Here is a 23,165-nt window from a genome sequence, read left to right as displayed (position 1 = left end):
GCGCCAAAAGTGGAACGAAACTCATTTGAACCGCGCGCCACACGGACCATGTATCCGCTCAGCTCAAAGTCCAAACAGCAGCGCAGCGCAAGCTCACTAGAACAGATGCGTTTACTCTGACCGGTCTCGGTCACAAGATCCAGTGAGAAGCGCTTGAATTCAGCGAAGAACACAAATGTCTCCGTGATTTAAACCAGTTTAAAGGCAGATGAAACAGCGCTGACAAACAGGAGAAACACTGTGTGCAACGATACAGTCAGAAGGCTTTTCCGTCTACAAATTCCCATCATTTACTATGGATTTACTGTAACGTTAGCCTAGTAATATTAACTGCACCATGAAATGTGGGATATATCTATTGAATTGTATTATATTATTAATGTAGACAATGTATTAAAGGACTAATGGAATATAATTACAGTATTTAATAATTGATAATAATTTTATAATTTTATTTTATTATTAAATATTTAATAATGTATTTAGGCTACTGTTTTTAATACAAATACCATAGAAAACAAAGTTACATTTTGCCATGATAGTGAGGTGCTATAGGCTGATATTGTCTGGTTTTATCTGTGGTTATCATGATCTAAATGCATGATACTGGATGACCAATTGTTAATTTTAATAAAACTCAAACAGTCAGAATATTACATTTTACTAAATAAAAATTAGCACATGCAGAAACTAAGAAATTAATTTTTCTATTAAGATATTTATTTTGTTAAGGAAAATTGACAAATGTTTGAATGTTCTACCTCAGATTTGTGAAATGTTCACCAGTTTGGCAATGTTTTGACAATAGTTTAAAACCACAATTAACGCTCTGGTTTCTAAAACTTTCACTTAGGAGCAAAAATCTGCCTTTAAACTTGAAAGAAATAAAGAGTTGACATTTATCGTGATAATTATCGATATCGACTGATATAAAAAAAAATATTGTGATAATTTTTTTTGGCCATATCGCCCAGCCCTATGCATGACCCACTTTTACTGACTCCTGTGAATAAGAAATTAATTCAATGTGAATGTATGGTGAAAATACTCAAAAACAGCTCCATAAATGACCATAAAAGTAATTCTGCGTAGCCGGTGTTTAACATAAGCTTTTAAAATGATAGGTTCTTACTGGTGCGCGCAGGGCAGAAGGAGGCAGGCACACTATCATTAGCATGGTTGGAGTCCCAGGGTACACAGCGTTCTTTGATCCAGACGCAGCGAACACCAGGACCAGCGCTCTGACAAAGATCCACCTCCAGGAAGGCCTCACAGCTGGCAGGCTTATACACCAGTACATCGTTCAGAATCACACCAGAGAAACCACCAAAAACGTACATTGAGCTGAGTGGAAGAGAAAACAGACCTTTTCTGTATTTCGAGCCATTTGTATTGCCAAAACAATTTTCCAAAGGAAATGAGAGGATAAGGATACACATTCGATTTTTCCCCCGACCCATGATGATTTGTTTAACTAAATTAAATTTAGTGGAAAAAATAACAACCTGGGAACAGGAAGAGCGCATATACTGATGGTATCAGTGAATGGAAAAAGTCCACATCAAGAACTTACCCATTACTGACAACAGCTGTGTGTCCAAAACGGTTGACATCACGATGAAGACTGGGATTTGGAAGAACTGTCCACTCGTCACATGCTGAAAAGCACACATGCAAATAAATAAATAAAAATTATATATATAAATATATAAAGGTAGTTGAAAATAACATAAAAAGCTATTAGATTCACAGAGTACATTAATACCATTATAAAACATATAATCACAACCCTAAAACTAATAACAAAAAATTTGTCATTTGATATTTTATTCTAGAGATGCACAATATATATCCGTACTGTAAGACTGAAAATACTGGTTGAGGCCTGATTTATGGGACAAAAGGGCCCTGCTGGCTAATTAACATTTGACCTCCCCAATACAGCCTTTCTTCCTCTCAGAAACTAGGAACTCACACAAGAACATGGTTTAATGTGAATATTCAACATTGACTGTTATGTTTTTGGTGTCATTTGAAATGTCTCAAAGTGAGTGGCACAGATATCTCATATCCAGATAGATCAAATAAAAGGAAATAAGGTTTATAGAAGTTCATAGAAAACTGGTTTAGAGATAAGGCCAGATAAGGCAACCCCCCTTCTGTGGGATAGAAGCCATTTGAGGGTGGTCTTCCCCATCCCCCATGTCACCTGGTCAGGAGAGAATGAAGGAAGGTGTTCTGGCCCTCTCTGGTCTCTTCTTCTTGGCTGGACGTGGAATGGAATAGGTGGTCTCTCTCTCTCTCTCTCTCTCTCTCTCTCTCTCTCTCTCTCTCTCTCTCTCTCTCTCTCTCTCTCTCTCTCTCTCTCTCTCTCTCTCTCTCTCTCTCTCTCTCTCTCTCTCTCTCTGGTACAAGCTGGGTAAGATTATTTGGTGTAACCAATGTATAACCATGTTCTAGATATTTGAATTGATTGTGGAATTGATCTCTGATATCTGAAATATTAAATTGCTACAATGTGATTATTCCAACTGATTTTGACATTGTTTATTTAATGGTTAAAAGGAATAGTCAAACATTCGCTCACTTTTTAGTGAGGCACAGATATTATTAAAACCTTTCATTCATGGAGTCAGATGAATTAAAGAGTAAATACATATGATTAATGTATTACAAATTTAACCAACCAATACTTTGCATGAGTGAGGACAGAACACGTGATAACCTTCCCCGTGTATTGGCGAACCGGCAATTGGACCAATATAGCGGGCCTTACAGTACCACACCGGTTAATTGATGATATTAGAGATAAAGATGTGTATTTTACCTTTGCCAGCATCTAACATCCACTTTAATCTCAAGAAGAACTGATAATTTATTAACATTGTTAAAATGATCCACTTTTACTATTTAAAACAATTGTTTTAGTTTTTTAGTTTATTATTTTTCATTGATTTAGGAAATTTGGCAATTTCGACCAGAATTTAATATCAGTGCAGAGATATTTTACTCATCAGAAGTGAAAGCCACAGCAGCAGTGTACAAAGCACTATGTAAACCAAACCTTTTTACAGACTGAGACATCTGTGTGTTTTGAGCTGTTCGTGTTTGTCCAGGTTACATGAGCTCTGTGGCATATGTTTCTCCCAGGCTGCCAGATCGGACACACTCTCGGCTCGTTACACGCTCTTTAATTCAGTAATTAGCCGCACTCATGGTCAGTTAATCAGCTAGGGAGAGGAAATCAAAGACTATCTTTACATTCTACAGGCTTTCCTGCTAGTAAATGCATCAATGTGCATACACAAGCAGGTGTGTCAAGAAAACACACAGTACATACACACTGTTAACAACCCCTTGTGAACAGATGTTTTGTAGCATGAGATTCTTATATAACAGAACAACAATATACAGAGCATAGGAAAGATTGAGACATCTAACATCTCACAGCCTCCCTACAGCACCACTAATGACCGCAGCAGAGATTACCACCACACATTACAGCACTGCATCACCAAGATACCACCAACACAACAACATAGTGCAGTTCTGTCTAGTGAAAGTGAACAAAGATGCCTCTAAAACTGCAAAAGAGAGAGAAAAAACAGTCTCAGGACATACTTTCACAGGACCTTGTATCACCGATATCAAAATAACTTCAGAAATCACTCCCATTTCACCCTAATTTTACCCTGTCACTATTAAAACAAAACACTACAGTTTAGATGTTTGGGGTCGGTATGATTTTTTTCATGTTTTTGAAAGAAGTCTCATGTTCACCAAGGCTGCATTTGTTTAATCAAAGTTAAAGGAATCAATCTAATATACTGATTTGGTACTCAAGTAATATATATTATAGTTAATCTATTTACCCAATTTTAAGACCTACCAAGGACCAGATGATTTTTTATGATGTATCGGAGTCATTAAACCATACATTTCAATAGGGTGTCCATTCTTTTTCTCATATATATCAGTTTCAAAAGCCATCACATACTTTAAAAGTGGACACAGACTGCCACAGACAGCATTAATATGTGACCCTGCACCACAAAACAGGTCATAAGTCGCACGGGGATATTTGTGGCAATAGCCAACAATACATTGTATGGGTCAAAAATTGATTTTTCTTTTATGCCAAAAATCATTAGGATATTAAGTAAAGATCATGTTCCATGAAGATATTTTGTAAATTTCCTTCCGTAAATATATAAAATATTTATTTTTGTGAGTGAGTGCAGCACAATCGCGAACATAAATGGACAACTTTAAAGGCGATTTTCTCAATGTTTCGATTTTTTTGCAACCTCAGATTCCAGATTTTCAAATAGTTGTATCTTGGCCAAATATTGTCCTATCCTAACAAACCATACATCAATGGAAAGCTTATTTATTCAATTGACCATTGTTGTGACTGGTTTTGTGGTCCAGGGTCACATATGTAAATTTGGCATTTACCCCTCAAAGTAATCAGGCAAAGTCAAGAAAGTGTGGCCAGGTTGCAAACAGCACTCTTGAGTGCAGTACTGATCAAGCTGCTGTTTAACTAAGGTCACACCTGCATCCACACAAAATGTAATCTCAGAAAACAGACCAAATGGCCACACAAAAAGGATTTAGCTAATATCTGACTCCTGCAACCCTTACAGCTTAATTAATGGACACCTTAGGAAACGTGATAAACAAAACATTGTCCTGAAATGTCAGGAAGAGTAAACTCATTATAACTGGATTTTCATGCATATGTAGTTTAATCATATGTAGAATGATGGGAACATCCTGGCATTTAACTATACCTTACACCTTGACATCATGCAGGCTATTAACTGCTGTGGGAGCTGCTTATGAACAGCTTATGAAGGCTGTGAGTCACTATTGGAGTGAATTGAAAAGAAGTACCACTCTATTCCCATCAAGCTACAACTGATGTAGCTTAGATGAGGGGAGAAATGTCTTTAAAACTGATAAACAGGATAATGAAGGTTTTTAAAGCTTTTTGTAAGTGGCCTCTGAATCACACAGAATTGGAAAAAGTCTGTCACAGAAAAAATATACATATAAATATAAATCGCTTTGAGAGACATTTACCTGTATGCATTTGCAGATGCTTTCATCCAAAGGCCAACATTTTAGGCCACCACACAGATTTCTGGCTGGAGTAATTCAATGCCTGATTTCAATAAACCTGGTCCAGACCTCTACAGATCTAAAGGTGACACTCATATTCTCTCAAATGGTAAAACTGCTCCTGATAGTTATCGTTGGCTCTACCTATTTCATTTCCTCACAGGATATTGGCTCAACTCCCATAGCTAATGTACAGGAGACAAAGAAACAGAGTGAAGTAACACTGGATGACAAGAGCAGATAGAGCAGAGGTAGAGAACAGTAGATGCAATAGCAAGGAAACCAAACCCATTTTAATTGCAAGCTTAATAAAATATGTTTTTGTGCTGAGGCAATCTGCTACCTAGTCTGTTGGTTGTATTAAAACAAAAGGTCTGTGCAGAAGAAAAAAACACTGATTCACAACGCCTCTCAGCCAGAGTGCTACAATTTTAATTAGGGTTTATTTTCCCTGAATCTAATTAGAGGTACGAGAGTTGGGAGAGACATGGCAAGAGGATACGCAAATGAAAACCGTTTTCTGTGTCATCTTGAATTCAGTCCCTCATTGCGAGAAATATTGCATAAAAAGAGCTAATAATGCCTCTTCTCTCCCCTTTAAAAGTTGACTCGGAGAAAGAAAGAAAGAAAGAAAGAAAGAAAGAAAGAAAGAAAGAAAGAAAGAAAGAAAGAAAGAAAGAAAGAAAGAAAGAAAGAAAGAAAGAAAGAAAGAAAGAAAGAAAGAAAGAAAGAAAGAAAGAAAGAAAGAAAGAAAGAAAGAAAGAAAGAAAAAGGAGTTACTTTTTCCAAATAATAGTATTGTGGCTTTATGTGTGGTCAAGACACTTGAGCGTGTCATTATTAGTAACATTCTGCCCAAATGGAGTTACAAGGTTTTTCACCAGCGAATGTCAGAGATTTGTGTTTTGTCAGTCATTAACAGAATCTATTGCATCTGAAGTTCAGCATTACGTTTTCATCAACTTACAAGATTACTGTACCTATGCAGGCGCTCAGTTTTTACTGTTGTTTAATACATTTGGCCAAAATCTTGTGTTATAAAAGATGAAGTGCTATGTACAGGCTGTGTTGGCTATGATTAGATGGCAAATACCAGACTTAGACTATTTTTGGCTCCTCAAATACATAAAAATTTGCCTTTACAAACATCATGTTTTTTTAATAATTAACTTATTCAAAGAACCAGTTCTTTATTTACCCTTGCACTGCAAACAAGCAGAGACAGTCTCCAAAATGTGTTCAGCACTTCATTCATGATTGAGGCAGGTAAAGCTACTGTATGCGGTTTTGCAGACAGTTTGAGGATCAAATGGAGTTACAAGGTTTAGTCACAAGCTCTCTCTAAAAAAAAAGTTTTAAAATACCATTATTAGAAACCGGTATTTTTTCTAATCAAACTGTTTTGTCACAGAAGGGACGCATGCACAGAAACGTTAAAATGATGGTTCTGTTCGGAGAGAACCGATTGATTTTTTCTTGCTTTTAAGCCCTGATAAAAACAATGAAATGCAAACTCAGAATATTATGCAAACCTGCAATAATTAAATGTTAAATAACACAAATATAATTGATATATTTAATCTCACTTAATTAGCCACTGACTTGGCTGCTGACCTTCGATGATCAAATTCAACCATTTGGGTTTTCTTTTCTTTTTTTTTTTCTTTTTTTTTTCTTTGCTGCGCCCCCTACTGTACAGGCATGAATTTGCATTTTCTTCAGCCTGTGGCTTATTCATTTCACTTTTGGTGGGAAAGGGCCTATACATTCCATTTCTGCATTTCACTAGATCACAGTGATGCATTTATGGTGTAGCCAGCCAGATCTTAAAATTGAAGAATACAAAACAGATTCTTTACAGCCTTGGGGACAGAATACTGAATTTGTTTTCCTGGGTTGGCATTATATCCATTCTTTTATTACAGATTTTTTCTTTATTTTTTGTTTTGACAACACACTTTAAAAGTAATAAAACTTAAATGTTTTATTTATTTATATATAGTTTATGGAACAAAAACATTTTATGAAACAAATAAATGGCCTAGTGCAGTTGCTCCAACAATATGCTGTCTGTATGCTACTCTTATGAGAAATTTGAGATTTTTCTAGTATTATATGAACAAATAAATTGCAAGACTTAATGCTTAATATAAATCTTAATTAAATTGAGCTTTTACAAATTGAATACCTGTACAAAGTTGTAGTAAGCTTTATCAGCTCAAAAGTGATTAACTACTTTGCGTGTAAATTTTGAGGCAATCGGTTTCTGCAGGTTTTCTATGCCAGTAAAAGTCAGTCAACTTAATATATTTTACAGTGTTGCACCAGGCTTTAAAGTGTCAGATGCAGTGAAAAGCAGGTGATAAAGGAGCTGGTTTGCACTCAATGCAAACATAATCAGTCCAACAGTAATACAAGTACAAACAGCATTTTATGCAGTATAAAGTCAAGAAAAGAGTCTGTTCATTACTTCATTTTGCTTCATACACAGTGCAGCTGGTCGGAAAGGTTGCCCTCTGTATCCACAGCAGGAAGAACAGAAGACCAACAACAGTTACAAGCAATTGTACAGGAACATTTCCAGGAAGCCTGCTGGTGATTAGAAAATGGCCTAATTTGCTACTTTAATGAATTAAGCGAGTGGAGCAGATTTAAGGCCAGTGCTTTAGTGGTAGTGATGTATATTTGGACAGACTGCAGCCAGTATGTGTAAAGCCAGTCAAGGTTGTCCAAGCAAACTTGTGCAATCAGACAAAGTGGCTTGGGCACACAGAGCCAACCCAGACTCAAGCCAAAAATGACCACTCCCTGACACCAGAACAGAACCAGCACAATCCACAGAGTCCACGAGCCCTTGCCTTTACTTGAGCTGCAAAACACTGTACAAACATAGTGCAGTAGAGAAGCGCCAGGTGGAAGTGAAAGTGGCCCCTCTACTGTAGTAAACACTGTGGGAGGAATTCGCTAAGAATGAGCACAATCTCTCATCCTTTCTTTCACACTCCCTTGGCTCCACAACCTCCTTGTCTTAGGTACTGTAAAAGATTCATAAAATAGCAGACACCATCTGGCCCACTGGCATTCGACTGCTTTTTATGAGGATTTAATGATGGCTAAATATTACTGTCAGCACTGAAAGAAACACATTAAATCATTCACTGATATTCCTCGTAAAAGTCTCCCATTTAAAAAAAAAACACATTAGCCAAAGTTGCCAAAGGCCGTAGTAAACCTATAGTGTGTGCACCGCGCACTGGGATCGTAAGCCATAGAGAATATCAAACAACAGTCGTAAAATTCATTGTTGGCTCGCAAGGAATGGCTGAAATAAGTTGTGCATGTTAATTGGTGTTTAATATTTCAAGGCAAGAGCAATGTAAAACACAACGCACACTCTTTGTTCTCCATATCAGCCCATAATAAATGATTATTTAAAGTACTGTCAAAGTTTACAGTGCCTGACTCTGCAGAAGAAAGTTTCATGAACTTGCAAAGCCTACAAGCAAAAAGCATTCCGTACGTTTTTTTTTTTAAAAGCTCTGTGACAAAGCTTCACTCGGTGAATGAAGAAATGAATATGTACCACTCCACCACATACCCTCAGACAGATGCCTATGGCCAGACATTATACCACCACAGAGGTCAAAGGTTTCAGAAGCAATCCATCACAGAGGTCTTGCCTTGAGAAAGGTCATACTGAGGATATCTGTAAACCTACGTTAGCAGCCCCTCAGCTGCGTGTATGCTTACAGATTTACAAATGATCTGCATGACTGGAGCAACACACACTCACATGCTCTGTTCCAAAACCCAACGAGCCACCTTGCTGTCATGTTTGCAGCCAACATTGGCAGCTGCCTTCTAAAGCTCAAAGTCTACTTTGGTTTTTATGTGTCAGCATAGTACGTGCACAGCTCCAATTTTCAAACCATGCACACTCTATACGCTCAGCTCACACATGTGCCTTGAATTTTTTTGCACTAATTAGTTGCTCAACAATGTGGTAACACTGAAGAGACAGAACAAAAACAACATCAAACTACTGGAGATGGCACCAACAATATACATCTGTGTTGACAAGTGCTTGTGTGAGGGGGTTAAGAGTGTAATTTAACTCTTTCCCCGCCACTGATGAGATTTTCCATCATTTATGACACAACACTTTCCTGCCATTGAGTTGATCTGGCTGTCCATGTTTTCACTTTTATACTGTAAGGGGGTGCTGTTATGCATCTTCTGAAAGAGTACAGCATTTCCGGATCCAAAAACAAGCGAAGAAGATGGTCTGCACAAACCAGGAGCGGATAGAAGATTGCTTACGCACAATTAAGCTAACAGGATTTGTTCAACAGCATAAGTCAAAACTGCCGAATGAAATATCGAACCCACAAAGAGGTACACGACTTTGCAAGCTATGGGCTATTGATGGACTCCATCTACTCCATCTATGTTTTGATCATTGTTCTGAATCCAATCTGGACAAAGTCTTTGACAAAAATGCTATTTTCTCTTTTTATGAAACACCTACAGTCAAGTGTTGATAAAAATATAATGAATTAATCATTTTACGATGCTTCTTTCACATTTCGCAACACTTTCAAAGTAAATTGTCCAGTGAGTGGTGCTAAGCAAGTTCAGTTTTATCTGAGACAGAGGAATGCGAGTCTGGCCATGTTTTCAAAAATGATAAAAAATGAAATGTCTGGTGAGTGGAGCTAAAAGGTCAATGCTCTATCATGTTTGAAATTAATGTTCCACCTCCGCTAACCTGACCCTAAACGTAACCGATATTGTAACAAAAGCAAACATGAGACAAAACCATTCTATTTCAGTTTGCTTCTACAAGTCTTTGAGCTCCTATATTGCAATTCATGTTTCACGGGACTCGTACCCGAGTGCTCCATATTGCAAGTGCAATGCTGTATTGTGCCAAGCAAGTTTACTACATCAGAATAGCCATTGATATGGAGCATATCAAATCATGAACTATAGCAAAAGTGTTTTGAGGTCATAACATAGTATTGTTCAAGGATCTGTCCGAAAATAAACATTCATTGATAATCTGTCCCTGTAATTATCAGAGTTTCACTGCAAGTAGTGTTCATTTCAGCTGAAAGCTGCAGTGAATTGTTTGTATAGGTATGTTTTTGGAGTTCTGCAAAAATATAAGTAGAGGCAAATTTTTCCAATGAACCTAGGTTGCCATTTAGTTTTTTTAAGTGTTGCATTTGGGACATAATTTACATTTTGTTAACTTTGTATACCATCTTGTCATTTTTTTCCTGATCAATTGGGATTGTGCATTCTGAGATCGACTTTAGAATTTGACTAATGAAGGAACCTTAGATGGCAGCGAAGTTATGCCATTTGAACAGGTTTCGAATCTTGAGCATATGGATGCCTTAAAATGATGCCTACATAGAGTTCCTTTGGTTTTGGAACAGAGCCACAGACACTTACTTTCAAAAAGGGAAAAGTGAGAGCACTGACGAGGTGGTATGTAGACTATTTAAAGGTTCTACACTGGGAGGTCTTCCATAAGGGTACCACCAAAGATTTAATTACAGACACCACACATGCAGTCAATGCATCCTGTATGCGTCTCGCTAGCATATGTCGGCAATATTCTGGGAAATTCCATTATGACTCAACTGTGCATTCCAGTAGATCTCCACTGGCTTCTCAGCTTTCTGTAATGAACTGTCAGTAATATCACACTGCAGCAGCTTGAATGAAACAATTTACAGTAATTGTACCGCTGAGTGTGTGTGCATTCTGTATTTCACAATACGTCACTGGATCCATGCATACACAAGAGTCATAAATCATAATGTATATGGTTAATGAATCCAAAGTGCGCTGACAGCGTATGTTATGAAGCATTATAAAATGTGAAGTGCAAAAATGTCCAAACATAGGCACTAATATAATTTTTCCGAAGATCTCAACTAGGAATTTGCTAGGAATCATTATTTTTGCATTTCCACACTTCACCTTTTAGGAAGTACTAGTAAAATCAGATAAGGAAGGTCACAGGTACTCCATACCTATGTCATATGAGAGGAAGTCGGAGGAGAAGCATTTGGCCCCGTTACTGAGCGAGGTGTCATTATGAGTGTTTCCCCCGAACACCAGAAGAACTCCACTGATCAGCGCAGCGGAGTGGAGGTATCTTGCCAGGCCGCTTTCCTTCAGAATAAACCTGGGGAGAGGCAAACACACATCTCATTGGCTATTGTAATGCAGCGTGTGCATGAGTGTTTAGCTTATGGGATGGAACAGTTGGTCTGAAGGTCACTCTCCACAGGCTAGGTCAGATCAGTAATATGGCACCACCGAGACATCTACCCACACACAGAAACACACACGTGTATGCATAAGCGCACTTGTGCACACACAATCACAAACTCACAAAACTTGTATTGTGAGTGTGACACATGAAGAACCTGTCGGAATTTACATTGATTTAAGTCTCACAAGCCTTAAGTACAAAATAACACAGTACCAGTTTGTTTCAAGTCGAACATGATGTAATAATAACTCGCATATTTCGTAACCTGGTATTAAGATGGGTTTTGGTCGATCAGATCACAAGTAAATGAGGGAGACACATCCTCGTTTACACTTGTGTTTTAATACATCTCTTTTGTCCACTTTCAACCACTTCTGTCCTGATTTTTTGAGGGGAGGGTCTATGGGTGGGTAAATGCATGGGTTTTTCAGATCTTTCGATCTAATGGGTGAAATGAGCTCTCTCAATTTATATAGGAATGCGACCGGAGACGAGGAAAAGCACGTAGCAGCATATTTCGTTTCTGCTCTGATATCCGCAAGACCACGCCAAAAGCGGTGAGCGCGTGTTAGAAATCAGGAGCGGTGAGAGAATATTGTGCTTGGTACGTTTTTCGTCTTTAACCAAACTTAGGTCTACAGCCAAAAAAGTTGAAATCATAACTGGCTAGCACACTTACCATGATGTTTGCGCGTTAGGTCAGTAGGCGGAGAGTTGGCAGTCTTTTGCAGATATTCAAATGCATTCGACCACATGAACGTCTATGAAAGCAGTCCAGTCAAATGCGTTTTCTTAATCTTAATACCAGGTGTAAACATGGCCTTAGAGATTCAGAATATTTCAGTAACTCTTTTTGATTCACTGAAAAGAATCATTCGTTCGGGAATCGAACTACACTAGTAATGCTAAATGTTTTTGGTCCTCTAAAAAGAGCCAACTCCTAAGAGTTGTTCAATCGTGTATCAGACTACATTGGCCACACACACTGTATGATTCGGATTCGTTAAAAATACCCTGTTTATTTGATTCATTTGTTCAGACTACTTTGGATATGTTCATGAATATTGTAGTATGATGTTCTGTCCACATGGATGGACTAAAAAACATCTGAGAAAATTTGGCACAAGGTCACAAAAATATACTAATATACAAACATCTATAAAACACTTTCATAAACACACATTTGAGAAATTAGTTCACTACCAACTCATTTTCAACTTCCCTTAATAACTGACTTTTCCCTAATTTTCTAACTTTAAAATTACTAAATGGGTTCCTAAATTCTTTCACCACTTCTCCCTTTTGCTTTCCATCCAATCTGTTATCTCAGTCTGTGAGGATAAGCACTCTGCATCACTCTGCATCCACTCAGCACTCCTCTCTACACTCTGTCAAACACCCCAAGCCCTGTAAGCGAAGCGTTGTTTGATGCATTGTGCAGCTCCTTTCACTTGCTTTGCCAATCAAAAGCCAGAGAGTGAGGAACGCACAGTGTGTGCATGAGTGAGAGATCCTCACATTTAAGGGTAAGAGAGAGCTTTTAGAGACAAGTTTCACTGTTAGGCCAAGCAAAGAGACAGTAAATATAAAGGCAAAGAAAAAAACTGGGCATGCGTCTCGTTTTTTAATGCCTTCCATCTGCAAGCACAGAAGACGGTGACGTTCTAAGAGAAATGGATACAAAAGCTTTCTTTGTGCAGCCGACAACTTTTAAGTGAACCGTCTTTGAGCGTGAAAAGGAACGAATGCGAGAACGAAACCTCAAATTAACTTCTACCGCTGCTTTGTGCTTTGTCTACGCTCCAAGAAGCGTTCCCTAGCATTCATAAAAGCATTGGTGGTACCTCTGAGTTCAATTGTAGGCCAATGCAATGTTCATAATAAAAGCAAATGTCATAACCTTTCCAAGTTAGGTTTTTAGTAAAAGGGTAAATAGTTTAATTTCGATACAACTAGTAGCACCAAAAGCGGACACAATCCATCTGTTTTAGCGACCAAACAGGATCAGATGTGACAACATTGTTGGTCAAACACCAATAGCATGAGTTTTGAGTGGGACTACCTGTTTGTCTAAGCAATGGAAGATTGGGAAATGTCTAAAACTTGTCATTGTAAAAAAAAAAACAGTAATTCCATTTGGTGCCACTAGAGGTGCAAAAATTACACGCTTCCTTGATGAATAAAACTTTTAAACCAGACTAAGCTGTTGCTTACCTGGATCATACCTGGTTTAAATGGCAATTAGCTGATCTTAGTTGGAATAAACTGCTCTCCCAGTATAGTCTAGCTAGTCTTCAGCTGGTTTAGCTGGACAGACTAGTGTTTAGCTAGTTTGCCTGTCTCAGATAGTCAAAGTTGCTCTTTAGGTTTAAAATGGTCTCCCAGCCTAAAATCCCCTCCCCTCTAAAACCAGCCAATAAACCAGCCTGACCAGGCTGGCAGACCAGGTAAAACCAGAAAACCATTGACAGAATTCTATCATCATTTCCCCACTATGTCATTCCAAACCTGTATGACTTTCTTTCTATGGAACATAAAAGAAAATGTATTATTTTTTCTCAAAACATATATATATTTTTTTTTTCAACATTCTTCTAAATATCTTATTTTGTGTTCCGCAGAAGAAGAAAAAAAACATCATACAAGTTTGGAACAACATGATGAAAAAAATAATAAATTCTACCCCTTAATTATTTTTATTTTTTTTCACAGGGTTATTACAGAAATGTGTGTAAAAACACCTGTGAAAAGTCTGGCATGTTGGATTCGTTCCTCTTGGACTAAAACCTCCTAAGAACTCACCCTGGCAACAGCAACCTGGCATCATTTATAGTGTCACTAACAGCTTATTTGTAACATATTTCACTCATGTCAGGAAGTCTTGGTCAGCACACTCACTGGCTTAGGGAAGATGTGAATTCTGCTCACATGTGTGCTAAGGGTCTGATTTGTGTGTGGATGAAAGGTATCCGGTTGTTGTTTTTTTGTGTGTGTTTTTTTGAGAGGGCAGAGGCTGAAATAGTTAGTCACAGTCACACAATGATACACAGGCAGGCACACACACTTGTTAAAGAGTATAACATGTACACAGTGTGGAAACTCACCAGGTGTGCGTGTGGACCTGATAGCGGTATAAATGATCCACTAGGCCATATTTGTTGGCAGGGAGGGCTTTGTATCCTCCATGGACATATATGGAATGTGAGGAGCTGTCATAAACGCTGCTGTGACCATATCCTCCCTGCACCAGCGCTCCATTCGTCTCTGCCACCAACCAGGAGTTAGTACCTGACATAGAGATAGACTTTACACTCAGAAACTCATAAGTGCATGTCACATTATAATTCAGAAATCATTCTAATATGCTGAATTGATGCTCATTAAACATGTCTTATTATTAACAATGCTGAAAACCTTTGAGTTGCTTCATATGTGGAAACTGTGAAATTCCTTGATAAAGAGACATTTCAAAAGAATAGCATTTATTTGTAATTGAAATCTTTTATAATACTATAAATGTCTTTACTATCACTTTTGATCAATTTAATTTGTCCTTGCTGAGTAAAATAATTAATGACCCCAAACTTTTGAAAGGTAGTGTATCTAGTATTACTCAGTTGCATTATACAAATTATATAATGCAGGGTAGCATGAGAAAGTAAAGAAAGTTAAAGGACAAGTTCGGTATTTTACACTTAAAGCCCTGTTTACAGATCGTATCTGATGAAATAGAACGGTTAAGATTAAAATTTGGACACATGCTCCTGTCCCGAGAATTTTAGGTTTATTTCGCTTTTGTGGACCTATTTTGCCAAACGCGTCACACCCGTGATTCTTCCGTTGAGAGCTTGAATAATAGACACTCCAGCCCAGTTGGTGGCGATAATGCACCTTTGCCAATTGCAAGCAAACCACGGGCATTTCATTGAATACACAGAAGAAGCAGAAGAAGAAGCGGCGGAGTAATATCGTAAAGGTGCTGCGGTCTCACAGCACGTCCTATTAAGTCAATGGAGTTGGACAAAAACTACGATAAAACCTGTTGGAATGCATCTTTTTCAGCGATTTTTGATGGAACATATCAGTGAACACCCCCTGACCACTCGGTGAGTTTCACATCTTTGTAAACTAAAGTTTAATGTGTTTTTAGGACGGAATCTTCCAGTGCATATAGACAACCATTGTGGGGGTGAGGGGGTGAAGCGAAATAAACCTAAAATTCTCGGGACAGCAGCATGTGTCCAAATTTTTATCTTAACCGTTCTATTTCATCAGATACGATCTGTAAACAGGGCTTTAAGTGTAAAATACCGAACTTGTCCTTTAAAAAAAAAAAGATAAAAAAATAAAAATAAACTTATGAAAAAGAATCAGGAAGAAAAAAAACAACATTCATTAAATGATATAGTTATTAACATAAAATCAGTGGAAACCCTTTAAAAATGTAAAGTTGTAGTTAGGGGTGTAACGGTACACAACTGACTGTTCGGTATGTACCTCGGCATGATGGTTCGGTTCAGCAGGGGGGAGAAAACTAAACATAAAACAGCTTTTTTTTATTAAAGAGTGCTTTAATGAACAAATTATGTCTCTGTCTTTAAATTAATTTAATTATAATTAAAAGTTTCTTACGGAAAAAAATTATCTTGAAAACCTTATCCTTGCACATTACTATAATACAGAGATTAACTATAATAATACAATATTAACAACAGAGTCCATTTTAGCCTAAATTCAGTTGCTATCTATTTTTAGATATAATAATCAACACTCAAATAACAAATTATATGTAAACTGCACATAAGGTAGTTTTCGCATTAACTTCTAAATCTAATTATAAAATTATGTTTTTACTCCAATTTGTTGTTGAAATAATAATTTACACAGTCGCTGTCATTTTCATGACAGATTTATTCAAACATACAAAATCAAGACATCATAGGTTAGGTAAAATATAATGAATATATAGGCTAATACAGTGCATATATTTAGCAAAAGAGTTCATTTATCTGGCGAACAAGCTGTGGACAATGAATGACTTGCTTGAGGTAATATGTGACATTGTTTACAAGAGGTTTCATTGACGTCTTTCCGCGGATAAAAATAATAATAAAAAATACGGATGTGCACGAATATTGGAATTTTCGAATATTCGATCTGTAATTATTATTCGAAAAATAAAATACTATTCGAATTGTACTACGTTGCTTTGCTGGCCGTTAATGCAGTGAATCCATGATAAATCCCAAGCACTAACTCGCAGTTATAATTAAAGGCACTGGGTGGCGCTTTGGAGCGTGTGGATGGTATTCACCTAATGTCGCCGTTTGGCTAGCGAAGTTTGGAATTACTTTGATGAAAATGATATTACAAAATGGAAGTACTTTTAAACAAATTAATTAATGAAACTGAGTTATCATCATAATATCACCACCACAATGAGAAATCACATGAAATCTAAACAGCAGTCGACTGAGGAAATACAGCTGTCCATCACTACATTCACGACTGCAGGTAAGCGCAGTAGCGCGAGTGATCAGAGATGATATCTTCGGATAGCAAAATTATTTTGAGACATATAGCTTAACTTACTTCCTTTAAGTTTCGTTGAGGGAGACAGGTTTAAGAACATGAACATGTAACGTTACATGCTCTCGAGTGCACATGTACGTTCTGTACGATTACTGCGCAGTCTGCTATATTTTGCGGGTTTTCTTTTTCTTTTCGTTTACGCTGCTGGATCTTAAATGCTTTTGTTCTTTATATTTTTTGTTTACACATATTGTTTCATGTTTTCAACTAAAAGAAAACCTTAAGATATATAGTAAGCTTGATGTGTATATTGCCTAATTGTAAACTTGTTCAGAAATGGTGACAAAGACTTAAACTAAAAAAATAACGGCTTTCTCGTTAAACGTCATTTAAATAAACTAATATTCGAATATTCGATTTTTATGAGCCCAAATATTCGAATACAATATTTTTGTAAAATGCCCATCCCTAAAAAAGAATAATAATTTGTTACATTTATATAGCGCTTTTGGGTTGGCTACTCAAAGCGCATGGAAGGGGGAATCTCCTCAACCACCAATGAAACTGATTGAGCGATTACACGAGATAAATTTCAATAAGTTGTTCTGTAACGTTATCTTTCAACATAACGTTACCTTCATATGTTCATTCATGTTTATTCTCTAACTAGTAGTGAATAGGAAGAGATGATCGCGTTCACTCGCGCTCCGAGCTACCGCTTGAACGATCTGTCGCGCCACATCAAAGAGCATCAAAACAGCATTTTTTATTTGAATTTCGTGATAAAATGGACCGAATTTGAAAGATGACAAGGTGGTTAGGCTAACGCTCACTGTATTCGTCGTGTACACTACACATAAGACAATGATCCAATGAGCTTAAAATGCTATGGTATTTGAGCTCACATGCACATAGGCTTGAGACCTGAAATTGTGATGGTCTTACAAACATCTTACATAGAAGAGTATTAAAACCAAACCACTCAACAAAGTAAGTTTGTTAGTATGGTGACAGAAACGCGAAAAATAATGATGGAACCACGTGGAAAAAGACCACGTGTCCGCAAAATACAGAGTCATGTGAGCATTGGTGGTTCAGTGGTAGAATTCTCGCCTGCCACGCGGGAGGCCCGGGTTCGATTCCCGGCCAATGCAACAATGTTTTTTGTTTTGTTTTTTGCAATGCAAAGGGGAAACAAATATACGACATATTAATTAAATACATTAAAACATTAAAAAAGAGGACGTTGCATGTCTATCTAACATGCTGACATTTTAAATGCTAGTCTGACTTCAAGACCATGGTTAGTGCTCTCTGGTAGAACATCTGTAATCAATTACACATGACTAAGTGTGACAGAGACAGAGAAGATACCATGGTTAAGCGTTCTCTGCCTTTCATTAATATCCTGGCTTGTTACATCACTGCATATATATCTATCTCAAGTTTAAGGAAGCTTCTCTTCAAATATTGCATCACTCTAATTTTGCCAAATTCTTTGTCATCAAGGTCACAGATGCGCAGTAGGGGTGCGATTGCCATCATTTTCAACAGCTCTAATAAGCTCATGTATTCATTAAGAGAGTAAAAACTGAGAAAAAGCGAGTGGGGGAAAGCGAGAGCATAAGAAAGAAAGATTTAAGTGGAGTCTCAACAGAGCTCAGACACATTAATCATTGTTCAATCCCAGACAGTGCAGTTCAGGTACCACCACTTCTTAACGACCTAAAGCCATGAGTGTGTGTTTGAGTGGGTGTGTGTTTGTGACAGAGAGTGGAGCGAGTAGACTAGAAAATACCACTGAAACCTTCACTTTAATGAGTCTAGCCGTGTCAACTCACCATGTCATCAGTAAAGTGCTGTGCTAGTGACATGTTATATTACACTGCCATCTGCTGGAAGCCAGAGGAACTGTCTGCATTTGTCAAATTGCTCACCCTCATGTCATTCCAAACCTGTAAGACTTTTGTTCATCTTCGGAACACAAATGAAGATATTTTTTATGAAATCTGAGAGCTTTCTGTCCCTCCATTGACAGCTATACAACTGACATTTCAGAAAGTTCATAAAGAGATCGTAAAACTAATCCATATTAATTTAGCGGTTCTCGAGTGTTACGCAGCACGTTTGAGCTTCCGCAAGAGGTTTGTTCTAGTGCAAGCAGGTTCGGTTGAGCTTCTGTTTATTTTCGCTGATCAATGTTTATGTGAATAAAAGCCTAAATTCAATCGGTTCATCATATAAAACAATCGTGTCTCTTCAGAAAATGTTGGACTAAACCGCTCAATTCATTTGGATTAGTAATCTCTTTGTGAACTTTATGAAACTTCAAAGTGTCAGTTGCATAGCTGTCAATGGAGAGACAGCTATCAGATTTAATCAAGAAAATCTTCATTTGTGTTCTGAAGATGAACGAAAGTCATACTAGTTTGGAACGACATGAGGGTGAGTAATTAATGACAGAATTTTCATTTTTGTGTGAACTAACCCTTTAAGACTGTCATGAAACTACACACTCATGGTGCATTCAAGTCCTCCTGGGAAGTTCATAATTACAACCTCAGGTGCGTTCAAATCACTTTGTAACTTCTACATGAAAATTCAACAAGATTTTTTTAACTCTACATCTACAAATTGACAAATAAAAAATGCGCATCAGGTGTGTTTTTGTTTTATGTTTTCATTCACCTCGGAGACTCTGGGCTTTAAGAAAAATAGGTTTCTCACACATTATTACAACTTTGTGGTGACGTTCATGTGCATTCAAAATACAATCTGACTTGATTGCACCATCAGTTCAAGTAAGAAATATTTTCTCAATAACAGTTACATATTGGCACTTACGAATGTTGTACTCCTGGACATGGCTGAGGTAGCTATAAATTGGTGAATAGCCAAAAAGCACCACCATGATAGGCTCTCCATTTCTGTTGTCTACTATGTGAGCAGTATGTCCCTCCACGGCGAAGTGTTGGGACTGCAGCACAGGACTGAGCGTCCTGAGGGACCAGGAACGGCTACGTGTATCAAACAGCCACAGTTCATCTGTTATGTTCCCGGAGCCTGCCTCCAGCTTCCCACCAAACATGTAGATATCATCCTGCAAAGAGCAGAGAAGAGAAATAAAGACATTATGAGATCTTGTGCAAGCATTTGAGGCATTACATCACCTCAGGCTGAGCAAAAGTTGGACACCAACTTCCCAGCATCACAGGAACACATATCCTCTTGTGTAAACAGCCAATCAATACACTGCATCTAAAAAAGGACTCCATGGAGAACAGACTCAAGCCTAGTGACACTGCTGCATCTCTTTAACTAACAAAAACATGGCAATATACAACCACTGAAAACTACTATTGCTATTACTATTTACTATTGTGATTATGAAAACTATTGTGATATATAATCTCCTAACCCTCAATTATAACTTTAATTTGCAGTCAAAGTTTGGGGTCAGTAAAACAGTTTACACAAATATGTTAAGCAGCACAATCGTTTTCAATATCGATAATAATTTAAAAAAATTCTTGAGCACCAAATCAGCATATTATAATGATTTCTGAAGTATCATGTGACACTGGAGACTGCTGAAAATTCAGCTGTGCCATTACAGAAATAAAATACATTTTAAAATAGATTTAAATACATTTTAAATATTTAAAACATCAATTAGAAAACAGTTATTTTTATTTGTAATATAATGAATTGTAATATTACAGTACTTTTGATCAAATAAATGCAAACTGGGCTTAAAATCTTATCCTAATATATGTGTGTGTGTGTGTGTGTGTGTGTGTGTGTGTGTGTGTGTGTGTGTGTGTGTGTGTGTGTGTGTGTGTGTGTGTGTGTGTGTGTGTGTGTGTGTGTGTGTGTGTGTGTGTGTGTGTGTGTGTGTGTGTGTGTGTGTGTGTGTGTGTGCCATATGTATAAATGCATCATGTGTTTCATATTCAGATAAAAGTGCAGAAAGCCACTTTATGATTCATGTAACAGTAACCGAAAGGCCATCTCATTATGCTGACTGACTCTCGCATTCATGCACACACATGCACGCTGTAACTGCACATTGACTGGCCTGCTACCGCATTCCTATCATCAAAGTGCATTCAGCAGTTTATGGCAAATAAAGACATCTGCCAGACAACAGCTTAGTGAAATACAGTCATGTGGACAGGACAGTGATTTTAATTTGCCCATTTGCCTGGGACCTTTCTCCACAATGAAAGCAGTTAATTTAAAACATAATGTGCACAGTGAATGAGAGAGAAAGTTTATATGCGTGATGAAAAGTGTGAGCTATTGGTGTCCATTAAACTGCTGCACAGGTATATTCACTGCTATGTTATGCTGGTTAAAATTACCCAGTGAAACCAGTTTACACTGTGGACTGAGAGAAAGCTCCTGCTTAATTCAGACAGACTCAATGAGCGTATCTTCAAAACCATTAACAGAAAAAACATTCTTATGAATCTGCAGACATTATCACATGCTCTGATGGAGAGAAAAAAAAACACCCTGCAGTGGAAAAATCATCGGAAAGAATGTGATTCATACAAATGTGTGTTTTCAGCATACATTTTCCCAAAATATATATATATATATTTTTACGTTTTCTATTGTTCCTTCATGTTCTTCATTCTAAAAGTAATGCGTTTTTGTTTTGTGTGGACTGACAAAAACAAAAAACATTGTTGCATTGGCCGGGAATCGAACCCGGGCCTCCCGCGTGGCAGGCGAGAATTCTACCACTGAACCACCAATGCTCACATGATAATGGGATGTGCTCCAGTGCTCATGTGGGGCTAATGCACACGTGGCTTCTTTGACCAGTGCAATGAAAGCAAGTCGGTCAGTACTGAGAGTTGAGAAACTGTAGAATTTTAAATAAGAGAGAAAAGAGGGCTGGAAAAACGAATGGAAGGAATGTGTAACATAACTGAGAGTGTGGCGTGTTTGTGCATGACCACGGGACCTCCCAGAGCACTGTTATGTGAGCATTGGTGGTTCAGTGGTAGAATTCTCGCCTGCCACGCGGGAGGCCCGGGTTCGATTCCCGGCCAATGCAACAGTCCTTTTCTTTTGTTAGTCCTGACATAAGTAAACTTAAATCTTTATCATAACATTCAAATGAATACCGGTACTTGGCTTAATTTACAACAGTTGTCATTTTTATGACAGTCTGCTTCCTTAACAAGCTAAATTAAGGAAGTAAAGGAACACAATTGAACACAGTTAATGCATTTGACAAAATACCCATGGTTAACACACATAAAAGTACTGTTTATCATTGAACAATGGAAAATGTAATGCTAGGTTAAGATAGATGGCTCTATCACTCTTATTAATTGCTCAACTTCGATCTGAAATCACCCTGAATCTTGATATTTAACACCCTCCTTTAGATAGCACTAAGCCATAAATTGTCCATCTTTTTAATGTGATGATTACCACATTACTTGATAATTATTAGAATAATTTTCTGAATAATAAACACTAGTGGGCACTGTTGCTACAAAAATATTAAAACATCCCAAAAAACATGCACCTCAGTGCAACAAGTAGCTAAACACTATTTGAGCTTGTAACATTGTGGACAACAATGACAGAGGTTACATCTTTTCAATTGTAAATCAATGGTTCTGCATATCAATGGCAAACAGTTAAATCACTCACTGAGGCATTGTTATACAAAGTATAGAGACTAGCATTGTGTTTGTTTACCTTGTGAAGAGCCAGAGAGTGTCCATAGCGCTGCAGAGGGCCGCCGTTGATTGGCACCACATCCCATGTGCTGCTCTCTAGATTATAGCTGAAAAACAGACAGAGAACTGTAAGGAAAGGAAGAAAGAGAAAGTGTGGTGCACTCTTTGCTAGCTAATAAAAGTGGGAAAAGTAATGTATACACTACCGATTTTGAAAGAAGTTTCTTATTGTAGGTATATTGTAAAAACAGTAATATTGTGAAGTATTATTAGTATTACAATTGAAGTTTTTCCTATTTTAATACATTTTATAATGTAATATATTCCTGAATCCTGTGGTGGCAAAGCTGAATCTTCAGCATCATTACTCAAGTCTTCAGTGTCACATCTTCAGAAATCATGCTAATATGTTGATTTGGTGCTCAAGAAACATTTCTTATTATTATCATCAATGTTGAAAATCCTTTGTGCTGCTCAATAGTTTTGTAGAAACTGGGACACACGGGATA

General features: G+C 37.5%; 1 protein-coding gene and 1 long non-coding RNA gene across 3 annotated transcripts in view; one reads left to right on the top strand and one right to left on the bottom strand.

Annotated features, from left to right (window-relative positions):
- LOC309486745 overlaps positions 1-23,165 on the top strand; it is a 387,401-nt gene that overhangs the window by 179,769 nt on the left and 184,467 nt on the right. The gene's annotated exons all lie outside the window — the stretch shown is intronic.
- atrnl1a (attractin-like 1a) overlaps positions 1-23,165 on the bottom strand; it is a 259,263-nt gene that overhangs the window by 192,662 nt on the left and 43,436 nt on the right. For both annotated transcript variants that reach the window (XM_082154105.1, XM_082154106.1), the window contains exons 7-12: positions 22,676-22,763; positions 19,796-20,051; positions 14,524-14,707; positions 11,175-11,329; positions 1,574-1,658; positions 1,133-1,344 (exon numbers count right to left, since the gene is read on the bottom strand). In XM_082154105.1, coding sequence (XP_082010231.1) covers positions 1,133-1,344; positions 1,574-1,658; positions 11,175-11,329; positions 14,524-14,707; positions 19,796-20,051; positions 22,676-22,763 — 980 coding nt within the window. The remainder of the gene's footprint in view (positions 1-1,132; positions 1,345-1,573; positions 1,659-11,174; positions 11,330-14,523; positions 14,708-19,795; positions 20,052-22,675; positions 22,764-23,165) is intronic.

This window comes from Leuciscus leuciscus (assembly GCF_965113295.1).
Source record: "Leuciscus leuciscus genome assembly, chromosome: 22".
NCBI lineage: Eukaryota > Metazoa > Chordata > Actinopteri > Cypriniformes > Leuciscidae > Leuciscus > Leuciscus leuciscus.
This window is presented reverse-complemented; position numbering and strand designations above follow the sequence as displayed.